We start from the raw sequence: 12,478 nt of genomic DNA, 5'->3' as shown, positions 1-12,478 counted from the left end.
AAATTAATGTCCTGTTATCTAAATGTCAACTCACTATATCAAATTCACTTAGAATCAGGGCTTTTTATCTAAAGTTTTCTTTTGAAGAAGGTATGATTATTTTTCTTCAGTTGGATAATAAATATTATAGTATTTACATATACAAAATTACACAATATATTATATACAAACAATTATACATATATGATAATGTTTACAGTTTAGAAATTAAAAACTGGAAGGCACAACCATTTGGTGTTATCTACTATAGTAAGTTAGGGAACTCAATTCAATTCAGGAATTAAATTTTTTTTTCTAAACTTTCCATAAACTTAACACAGTTACATTTTATAAATCCTTTTATCAGGATATTTCTTTAAAATATAGAAAACCAAACTTGATACAGCATCTCTGTATTTAGCACTTATTTGTTTCTGACTGTTGAAACTGAGCACAGCATTCCTTCCCCTTATTTCATAATTCCATTCTTCTAGCTCCTAGTCCAAAGGCATCTCATTGTGAATTTGCTGTGACCCTTCCAGGTGATGCTTTGCACTTTAGAAAATAATACATGCACATTCATGCAAGAACCATGTACCATTTAGTACATGCTGTCATGCAATTTATGATTTTTTTTCAATCAGCATCATTTTATTTGACCTCTGGTGTAAATGTGCCTTCAGTGTGTGGAACTAGAGGTGTAATGACTACAAGTAGGAATCAGTATTCTGAGTGTGATCAGGTGTGATCACATCTCAAATTGTTCTGCAAATGGCTCTGCTAATTTTCACATTAATGTAGGAACACTGCTGTTTCCTCACATTCTCACTAGCACTTAAGTGTAACATTTTTTCATTAAATTTTTACCCTATATGAAATTACAGAGTTTTTGCAGCATCTTAGAGAAAAGGTTACAAGAAGGCTAAAGACTCTTGTTAAAGACTTTATCAAAAAGAATGGCAAGTGTTCTTTAAATCGTTAGGGCTGGCACTGTGGCTGGCATATAATAAATGCTCTTATTTTTTAATTGCTTTGGATATGTGCATGCATGCGCATGTGCACGGGAGCACACACACACACACACACACACACACACACACACACACACACAGTCTAAACAACTATGGTAACTATGTAAAGCTTTAAAGTTACCAGATTGCAAGCTATGGGTTTTCTCTTTCCTTCACATGCATTTATAGAAAAATAATGGTTACAAAAAAATGGACTATAAAAACCAACAAATACATAAAGAAAATAATGACCAATAATGGTGTTACAAATCAATATTGTTATCACTACGTAGATAATAACACATATGAGAGTATTAGTTCCATGTAAATTTAAATACACACTTGTATGCAAAATAAAACTGTACAGAATGACTCCCTGCATCCAGACTGAACCAACCTTGCTAGGCTGCTTTGGCTTTGGTTTAATGCTGATAAAGACATCAAGCTGTTCCATCAACTGAGCAATGAACTGTGGGTCTACTTCAATTTCTTCCTTCATATCAAACATCAGCACAAGAGGAAGACAACCCTAGAAAATACCACAACACAATGTGTAGGAGTTAATAATTTCAAAACCTGATTATTCAACATGCCTACAAAGAATGCAATATTTTATAGATTTAAAGAATAAACCAAAGTATTAAAGCTAAATTATATATCTTCACATAGTTTGAAGGGCTAGTGTGGGAATAATGTTGAGGGGGAGGAAATTATTTTTTGGATTACAAAATTATATACCTTAAGTTCCTGGTTTGGGCCCTGAATTTTTTTATTTTTATTTATTTATTTTTTACCCACTCTCCACTTTGGAAAATTCCTTCATTCTCTGACTTTAGATTTGTTAGGGGAGGCAGAAATGAGATTCTCAGCCACATCAAGGGTACTAATCTTATGTCTTGGCTCAGCAACATAAAAGTGGTGTCTTTTACTGCATCCTGAAAGCTAAACAGGCACTGGCACTTAAAGAGCCCCACATTTTGAGTCTGGCCTTGCTTGTCCTGCCTCAAAGTCTGCCCCCTTCTCCAGGCCAGGGTAGTTCGTCATTATCCCTTCAACAGATCCTTTGTTTTGGAATCTTAACTCATCAGAGGATGCTTCTTTTTTGGGGGGAAGGGAGTAAGGGGGGGTTGGGGATTGAACTCAGGAGCACTCAACCACTGAGCCCCATCCCCAGCCCTATTTTGTATTTTATTTAGAGACAGGGTCTCACTGAGATGCTTAGCACCTCAGTTTTGTGGAAGCTGGCTTTAAACTTGTAATTCTCCTGCCTCAGCCTCCCAAGCTGCTGGAATCAGAGGCTTCTTTACCAACCAAGTCCTACTTGCCTTCTGCTACAGCTACTTGCCTGTCTCTTTCCTGTAGTGAACTGTAACTGCTGTTCCTCCTTCAACAGTTCCCAATTTAGTGCTGTAGTTTTATTTAGACTTCTTGTCCTCTGATGCTTTCCTTCTGGCCCCTAATCTAAGGAGTTTAGGAACTATGCAACCTTTGTTTTCTGATGTGCAGGTTACCATTCAGCGCTAGCCTGCTGGTTACAGGATTTGGTACACATGTACCAGGAGAAGCTAATGTTAAACGTAGAGGATTAAAGAAAATTTTTACCACAGGCAACTCAGATAGAGCATTAATCTCCAGATTACCTAAAGAACTCAAAATACTCAACGCCAAAAAAACAAGTAACCCAATCAATAAATGGGCTAAGGAATTGAACAGACACTTCAAAAAAGAAGAAATACAATCCATCAACAAATACATGAAAAAAATGTTCAACATCTTGAGCAATTAGAAAAATGCAAATAAAAACTGCACTGAGATTTCATCTCAGTCAGAATGGCAATTATCGAGAAAAATGTTGGTGAGGATGTGGAGAAAAAGTCTCACTCATACACTGCTGGTGGGACTGAAAATTGGTGCAACCATTATGGAAATCAATATGGGGATTCCTTAGAAAACTTGGAATGGAACCACCATTTGACCCAGCTATCCCATTCCTCAATTTATACCCCAAAGACTTAAAACCAGCATACTACAGTAACACAGACACCTCAATGTTCATAGCAGCTCAATCATAATAGCCAAACTGTGGAACCAACCTAGATGCCCTTCAACAGATCAACAAAGAAAATGTGGCATATAAACAATGGAATATTACTTAGGCTTAAAGAGGAATTAAATGATGGCATTTGCAGGGTAAATATTGCTAGAGAATATTATGCTAAGTGAAATAAGCCAGTCCCATAAAACCAAAGACCAAATGTTTTCTCTGATACACAGATGCTAATTCACAATAAGATGGGGATAGGGGTGGCTAGGGAAGAATAGAGGTATTTTGGATTAGGCAGAGGGGAGTGAAGAAAGGGGAGGTTGTATGGGAATAGGAAAGATAGTAGAATGAATTGGACATTATTACCCTATGTGCATATGTGACTACATGACCAGTGTAATTCCACATCATGTACAACCAGAAGAATGAGAAGTTATACTCCATTTATGTATGATGTGTCAAAATGCATGTATAACTAATTGAAACAAATTTTAAATTTTTTGCTCATGGATAAAAGTATTTTTCAGGATGGTACTAAATAAAAATGTAACTAAAATACAGTTAAACCTTTTTAATTTTTCCCTCCCTTCTTCCAATCTTGTGCAATCATAGGTATGACTGAAGTATGAATGTGAATCATAACCGCACAGAATGCTTGAAAACTTTCACTGAACTAAAAAAAAAAATCTAGAGAACTTGAAAAGAAGAAAATTTGAAGAGTAATGATAACAATTTTTGGATATGAAATGCTACCTGATGAGTAATATATTAAAAATTAGCTGATAAAACAAACTTGTCCAAAAATATATTTAAAAACATAAATTTCTTATATAATCCTAATTGATTATATAACAAGTTTTCATCTGTCAGAGGAATGGAGTCAACAATACAAATCTGGATTTTCTGAAAGTCTCTCAAAAATGAATTCAGCAAGTTAACAGCAGCAAAGGTCACCTAATGCTTACTAATTCAAATATCACTAAATGCTGAGCAATAAACAAGAGAAAACAGTGCAGATGTTAACAAGGATATTGTATTCATCCATTTTGTTACTAAACATTAACCTACATAAGAAGGGAAATACTGTAAATTACAAATCAGAAGCAGTATGAATTAATATAGCTCTGTTGTTTTTCTTCAATAAGTAACACTAAAATTCATGGCTTAAATTAATTGTATTTATATCAGAAATTTATAAAATGTACAAAGGTGCCAGGTTTCCAAACATGGTGTCTTTGAGGATGAAACTTAAATAGTATTTTTATTTTTCTGCTTCAACAGAAGAATTTCTTGTCAAGTGAAAAGGTGTACCAGAACTACATGTCACAAAATAATCATCTACCATCTATGCCATAAAACATAATCAATTATTTCATTGTGATCTTTTCTGTGTTCAGACTAAGATAAAAATAACACTGCAAGAAAATCACCTACATAATGAAATTGAGCCTACTGAGGTGCCATGAACCTTATTCTTTAATTCCTTTTACCAAGAAACTATTCTATTTGACCAGCCTTCCAAAGTGCTTTCTTAAACATCAAATTAGCAGAGTAAGTAGTACAACAACAAACCTTGTATCCAAAGAAATTAAATAAAAAATTACAACACTAATTTCAGGAACCTTACCATGAGATATTGCCTTGCAAGACAGACAGACTCAATGGTGCCCTGGAGGTAGACGGTGGATTTCTTCTGTGGATTACTGGGATCAGGAAAGTGGATTTGAGCACCCGTTCTCTGCATGATATGTTTGATATTGCTCCCATTTCGACCCATCATAAAGAGATGATGTTGGGCTGCAATGTCTAATTGCGTGCTCACAGGAATAGCGGATGCTAAGCTCCCAGCAAGATGTTCTAACAGCATGGCAGTTCCTTCCTGGTAGAAAGGATGGGAGGGAAATTATCATATAAAACATAGTTGCCCACGTGTAGGATAAGAGCCTACTGCACTTCTATCAGCTATGGAAAAATATAGCACATTCTATAAATCCAAATGTAACACAAAGGAAAATTCTGGAAAACAAATTACTCTTATATCCTTTAAAAATAAAACTTGCATGATTTATAATTTTATAATAACGAGAATAATCTAAGTCATTTACCTTCACAGCACTAGTGTTATTCTGAGACCCTCGTACTATGACAGTAGCACCATACATTCGGGAACGCTGTTTAAATGATACTGATATGTTGTACGTTTGTGATATGTGCTGAATAGAGGGGGAATTAGGATCGGGAACTGGTTGAAGAATTCCAGCAATTGGTAACTCAAACATCAGCACCAAAGGAAGCAGCTCCTAAAACAAAATTATGAGAACCCAAAGCAGACAGTTAAAGCATTATGATTCCTTTGTTCTTTTCTGAAGATGGATTTAAAAACATAAATTTCTTTGATGGTAGACATAAGCTTAGGTTGACTATATACGATATTTAAATGGAAGAAACCTTTTATGAAACCTTAGAGCTTGTGACTCACACTAACTGTGGATTTTTCCTCAAGCCTCTATAGGACCATTTAAAAATCATAAGGGAAACTGAGCCAGGTGAATTCAAAACATCTCGGAGAAACATTTTCAATAGAAAACAGTTTATGAGTTAACATAGAACTTCATTTTTAAAATACTGATAATAAAACATATACGGTAAAAAATAAGGTGGCAGATGCCATAAAGCACATGAAAACAACTATGACACTATTTCCTACTTACAATATATGATTTGGTTATAAAATGGTAAAGTCTGATATTTTAAAGCCTTATAATGCAACTGTTGCTGACATGGATTTACCATATGAAAGAGTAATATATAGTTACCCGAATTCTAACTCTGGCAGATTCTACTCCTGCTGGTTGTCCTGCTATTGATACCTGCAAAAGAAAAAATATAGTTTAATGTATTTTAATCAAACTCACATCTGCATTTCTAGTTATCACATCCTTGTTACTCAAAGTGTAATCCAGGGACAAAGAGAATTAACATTAGTTGGGAGCTCATTAAAAATAACAGATTTCAGGCCCCAACCCAGATCTGCTTAACAGAATTTGCATTTTAATGAGATCTCAGATGATGTATGTCAACTGATCTAAATCATCCCTTGGACTTACCTAAACCTTCATGGCCCCCATGAGGCCATCTCTATAATAATTCTTGTCTGTGGCCTCTTTCTCCCTCTTGTTTAAACTCTTTACATATCAGATATGGCCGCACTAAGTTCTCAAAATTTGAACTTCTCCCATACCAGCTGGTAAATAATTGCTGGTCCAACACAATTCTTCCTGCTTTCCCCTGGGATGCCCGAGCCTTCCCATGATCCATCAACTAAAGCATTAGTCGTGCACTGGGGTGAGAGTACAGGAGCTCCACAACCCAGCTCTAAGGGCTGATGACTATGTCATAGCAGCTGTTAGACAATTTGAATGATATGCTTGCCTTTTATCATGGCTTTCAATTATCTAGTACCTTATACATACATTCGTTGTTGTCATTGGTGCTAACAGTTTCTAATCTTGTAATATGCTTAGAAAAGATAATGCTTCCATATAACACAATTTACACTACCTGTTCTTTGGGTATTGAAAATGCTCACATATGAACAGGTGAGTTCCAAACAGAAGAATCACAAAAAGTGCATATGAACTTAATAGATACATAATTTGGCCAGTGTTCATAAGTGAAGCACTCATGCACTCTCTCTCAGAAGGTGATATGAGTAGCCCTGAGGACCCACTTCTGGATTTTTGCAGAGAATGGATAGGTCCTGGACTAGGCAAACTTCTACACCCTCTCCTGACAGGCTCTCTCAGCCTTTTCTTACGGGCTCTATTTTATGACCATCAAATCCTTCTCTGATTCTATAGCCATTTAGAGATCAAGAGTTTAGGATCTACCTGCAATTCATCCTCCAAAAGACACAGCACCTTCAGTCTCTTTGCAGGGGTTCTACAATCTATATTGCACATCATCTACAGGGTTACATCTTTTGCTCTCATTTCTCAAAAAAGATATGCATACTGAAAATGAAGGCTGAAATTCATTCCATAAAAGTTCACGTGGGAAGATGAATCACCTGGTTGCTTTTCTCTGCTTGGTTATTCCTGTTGGAATCTGGAAAGTGGATGTGACACCCTGTTTCTTCCATCACTTTTTTGATATTGTTGCCACCTTTGCCAATCACGTGTGAGTGCTCTGTATGTGAAACATCCATCTTCAATGTGACCCGATTGCTCTACATGGAAACAATGTATTATTTCTTGATGCATGAAAAAGGAAGGAACAACTACTCTCTAAACACTGTCCTTTTTTTTTCGGGGGGGGGGGGACCAGGGATTTGATGCTTTGGGTATTAACAAAAGTTACCTAGTACAGATCCCTTAATAAAATCATCTCAATCTAAAATGCTCAATCCATCAATTTCTCTTTGGCTAAATAAAAAATTTTTCATTTTTAGACAAATTTGTCAGAATAGACAGATATATTCTTTACCAAGATAATTTTTGGGGAAACCGACATAAAGTCAGCTACAATTATAGATAAATTACTCATTTGTTCTTCAAAGACATTATTCATGAAACATTTAATTCAGATAACTAAAAATAGATGAAAACATAATTACAAGATTAAAGATAAGCTTGTTAGAGGAATATAAAAACCAAGAGAACAAAAAACTAGAAATAAACTGTGAGTAATAGTTTTGTTTTCACAACTTCTATGTTGCTGTATGCTGAACTTTGTAAAATCTATTCCTCTTCCTAGAGGGAAGAAAGGAGAGGAAGAAATCATAAAGCATAGACCTGTGACAGCAAAATGGTTTAAGTAAATGAACACTGAGTAGATTAATTATATTAAAACAAAATGTAAAATTCCAGGACATGAAGAATAAATACACAGTGGTCATACTGAAATTAATATACTTAATTTTGGGTAGATGGATGTTGTAAAACTATAAAAACCAACATGAAACCCATTTGTATTTACAAAACTATGGCTGAACAGTCCTTAATAAGAAGTCTAATAAGACATTAAAATATTGGTAATTTTCAATCTATATCCATTAATTATTTTGATTTTTAAACTTAATTCTTTCAGTTTAACCTTTGAAACACAGTAAATAAATCCCACTTTTTTGGAGACTATTCTAAAATATTTAGTAATTACAAGGTAGATAATTCTTAAAAGTATTTTTTTAATGTAAGAACAAAAGAAAGAAGAAAAACAGGTCAGAGACCACACAAATGAAATACCAAGTGGCAAAAAAAAAAAAAAAAAATCTGCGGTAAACAAACAGCATCCTGGATACAAATCCCACCTCTCCACTTACCAGTTTGGGGATTTTGTGCAAACCACTATCTCTGTGCTAAGTTAGTTATGAAACTGAAACTAATATTTGTAAAATATATAAAGTGCTTAGTGAAGTACCTGACATGTAATGTGATGAGTACAAATGTTCATGTATTTCAATATCCTGGATACCTCTGTATATGTATCTTGCAGGAGAAAGAAAACATACCTGCACAAGCGCAGACATCAAATTTCATGCTATCACGCTAAATACACAGCTTTACAAAGAAGATTCATTGTGATTTCCTAGTGGAATGGTAAAGGCCAAGATACTACTCCTATAATATTTTTCTTTCTTTATGGGGAATGAATGAGGACTGAACCCATGGGTGCTTTATTACTGAACTACATTCCAGAACTTTTAATTTTTTATTTTAAGATAGGGTCTAAGTTGCCAAGGCTGGCCTTGAACTTCTGGTCCTCCTGCCTCAGCTTCCCAAGTCACTGTGATAACAGGTGTGGTCCACCTCTCCCAGCTACCTACAATGTTTATCGTACACTATACTAACCAGCATCAACGTTTCTTTCTAAAGATGGTACGTACATATGCACACACATACACTGATCCACATACATAAGTGTGTACGTATGTTATGGGTATTTATAAATGTTATTCAATTTCCCAGCATGGTGAACCTATTCAAATATTAAACAGAACTTTATATCCACTGTAGAATCACATGTGTTTATTTTAAAACCCACCATTCCTTTCTCCTGGTTTTCTTCTCCACATGGTTCTTTCATAACGGCATGAAGCAGCCCTTGCAGAGACAAGGTTCTGACATCTGAGTGTCCTTAATATTCACTTACTTTTGTGTCTAAGACAGACATGATCATTTCCTTGGCTTCTTTAACATCTTCTTTCTTTCCAGAAACCTTAATATGGGGATCTACAAGAAACCAGAAACAAAGGCTCATGGGAAATTCTCCAACTTTCCCAAACTCTGTATTGAAATTGTTACAACATAAAAAATGAGATTTTACAATATTTGCGTCACTATAAGAGTGTTATCACTGTAATACAAATGAGCACATGGAAAATGCACAAATTGTGCATTTAATCTGTGGCTTTTTGCCTTCTGAAAACTGGCTAGGCCATTTAATTTAATTTTCTTTTTTGCGAAGTAAGTATATAACTGCAAAGGAAATTTCATGATTATTTTAAAGAAAATGAGTCACTTATAAATTTAGCTTGTTAATTGAGCTCTTGCTACATTTGGGATATATTCTAAGGGTTTGAATACATTTCTTGAATCCATACCACACCTTTGTTAGTTAAAAAAAAAAAAAACCTAAGGCATAAAGTGATTTATTTAGTAAATTGCCCCAGAAAACCCCTCACTCAGAGACTTGGTTGTTAAAATGTTTTCCAACTCTGGATCCACACTTTAAACTATGTGCCAATTTAGAAGGCATCCTCAGAGTTAGGGTTAACAGAGGTCAGGGGGGACCTTAATTTTCATTAAAAAAATATTTACTACTTATCCAGAATTCTTACCAAGTGACTAATATTTGCTGTGTCTATTCTTTATTACTGAATTTTATATAGGAAAGCATTCACTCATTTGACAAATGTTTTCTAAATATCTATCCTGCACCAGGCACTGCTCCGGGCACCAGGAAATATGTTGGGGAAGAAAAAGATCCCTATCAACATAGAGAACTTGAGGCACCTTGTGAAAGAAGTAAAACAAACAAACAAACAAAAACCCCAAATACATTCTTTAATATATTAAAATATAAATTATTAAAAAAATAGGTGGGGTGAGGAAAGCAAGACAAAGGGATTAGGAGTACCAGCTATGGAAAGGGGAGAGGAGCATTCAGGACTCAGAAATAAGATCTGAGTAAAGTCATAAAGGAGTTGAGACAGTTGGGGCAGCTGGAATTTTCCAGGCAGAAGGAGACAAAAGCCCCAGTACAGGGATGAGCTCTTTAATTCTCTAACTAGGTTTTCAAGTCCTTGAGAAATCTGCGTGTTCTGTTACCTTATAGGTCAGCCTGATGCAGACCAAGGCCATTCTGAGGCAAGCAGAAAGTTCTCGACTTAATAGTGTCAGTGATAAAGCTCAATAACAGAAAATTCATTGTAACTATCAACATCATTGACAACCTAACCCTCTTGATGCCTGCAACATACCGACTTCTTTGCTAAGTCCTTTATGTCCTGTACTCAGTTTACTGAGTACCTTTCAGAATTAACACACAGTTCTGCCTGAGTCCTTTAATTCTTCTAAAGTATCAATTCTCTAGGATAAGGAACCAGAATCACCAGGTGGGGATTATAACTACACAACACATATTTCCCCTGTATTGTGATCTCCCTATCCCAGTCCAGAGAAAAATCAATGTCAGGCTAAGCCTACCTACTTTTTTTTTTTTTTTTGGCGGGGGGGGGGGGGGGATGGAGGCAGGTACCGGGGATTGAACTCAGGGGCACTTGACCTGAGCCACATCCTCAGCTCTATTTTCTATTTTATTTAGAGACAAGGTCTTACTGAGTTGCTGAGCACCTCACTTTTGCTGAGGTTGGCTTTGGACTTGCTGTCTTTCTGCCTCAGCCTCCCGAGCCACTGGGGAAAGCCCACCTTATTCTTAAGGTGCAACTGGGCAATGAGAAAGAGGGAAGGGGAGGGGAAGAACATTTTCTTACAGCTAATGGGTTATTCTTAGGGTCAAGATGGTGAAATCATAGTTAAGAGCAGTGCCCCATGAAGCTTCAGAGCTCAGGAATGCTCTGGCCTTTTAGGGATACATCCCAGCAGCCATGCTTGAATCAGCACCTTCGTCAACAGCCCCTGCCCACTCCCTGGACTGTGTCTCCTGATGGTTGCTCTTGCCCTAGATACCACTCCTTATCCTGTTTTTAAATCCCTCCTCTGACATCTGCCCTGTCAAAGGGACATGGTGATGATTAAAGATCTTAACACTGTTCAAAACTTCCTAAAATGTTTAAATATCAGGTGTTATAAATAAAGGAACCTAAGAATAGGGCACAACGGATGGCCAACCACCACAAGTTAGAAGAGAACCTGCAATATGACCTCTTATTCACAATGCTTGTCCCCTCCTGCATCCTAACAAGGACAGGCTGGCCTTCTCTCTATAATATGATGGATACTTTTCCCCTATGTCCATGATTCTTATGATGTTCATTGTAATTCCTCCAGGCAATATTTATATAAAAAGTTATCTGCATTCAAAATGACGATCCTCAACTTGGGTCTGCTTTTCTTTTTTCTTTTTCCTACATTTTAATTTATTTAATTTTGTATTCTTTTATTTATTGGTTCTTTTAATTATACATAACAATAGGATTCATTTTGACATAATTATAAAAACATGTAATATAATTTATTCTAATTCAGTCCCAGTACTTCCCCTTTCCTTCCCCTCTTGCCTCCCTTCTATTCTACTGATCTTTCTATTTACTTATAGCTTCTTTTTAGTGCCTTGTGAATGTATATGATGCTGAGATTCACTATGGTATATTCATATATGGACAGAGAAAAGTTAGGTCACATTCATTCCACTGTCTTTCCCTATCACATCCCTCCTCCCTTCCCTTCATTCTCTTGTCTACTCCACTGATGATGATGATTCTTCTTTTTTGTTTTTCCAAATCCAACACCCTTTATTTTGGATTAGCTTTCACATATCAGAGAAAACATTAGTCCTTTGACTTTTGGGGACTGGCTTATTTTACTTAGGATGATAATTTACAGTTCCATCAATTTATCAGCAAATGCTATAGAGTCATTCCTTATGTCTAAGTAATACTCCACTGAGTGTGTATATATAAATTTTATTTATCCTTTCATCTACTGAAGGGCACCTAGATTGGCTCTGTAGCTTGGATACTATGAATTGTGTGGGTATAAACATTGATGTGGCTGTGTCACTACAGTATGCTGATTTTAAATCCCTTGAATATACATGGAGGAGTGGGATGGGTTATATCCATTCCTGTTTTTTCAGGAATCTCTATACTGCTTTCCAGAGTGGTCGCACCAATTTGCCATCCCAACAACAATATATGCGTGTATCTGTTATGGTTTGGATGTGATATGCCTCCCAAAGGCTCAAGTACAAGACAACACAAGGT

General features: G+C 36.0%; 1 protein-coding gene across 3 annotated transcripts in view; it reads right to left on the bottom strand.

The window, feature by feature from the left end:
- Bicc1 (BicC family RNA binding protein 1) overlaps positions 1-12,478 on the bottom strand; it is a 300,721-nt gene that overhangs the window by 29,007 nt on the left and 259,236 nt on the right. For all 3 annotated transcript variants that reach the window (XM_026409052.2, XM_026409053.2, XM_026409054.2), the window contains exons 4-9: positions 9,184-9,263; positions 7,103-7,261; positions 5,850-5,903; positions 5,139-5,333; positions 4,661-4,912; positions 1,387-1,518 (exon numbers count right to left, since the gene is read on the bottom strand). In XM_026409052.2, coding sequence (XP_026264837.2) covers positions 1,387-1,518; positions 4,661-4,912; positions 5,139-5,333; positions 5,850-5,903; positions 7,103-7,261; positions 9,184-9,263 — 872 coding nt within the window. The remainder of the gene's footprint in view (positions 1-1,386; positions 1,519-4,660; positions 4,913-5,138; positions 5,334-5,849; positions 5,904-7,102; positions 7,262-9,183; positions 9,264-12,478) is intronic.

Source organism: Urocitellus parryii, chromosome 5, assembly GCF_045843805.1.
Source record: "Urocitellus parryii isolate mUroPar1 chromosome 5, mUroPar1.hap1, whole genome shotgun sequence".
Taxonomy (NCBI): domain Eukaryota; kingdom Metazoa; phylum Chordata; class Mammalia; order Rodentia; family Sciuridae; genus Urocitellus; species Urocitellus parryii.
The sequence above is the reverse complement of the archived record's forward strand: the minus strand, read 5'-3'. Positions and strand labels throughout refer to the sequence as shown.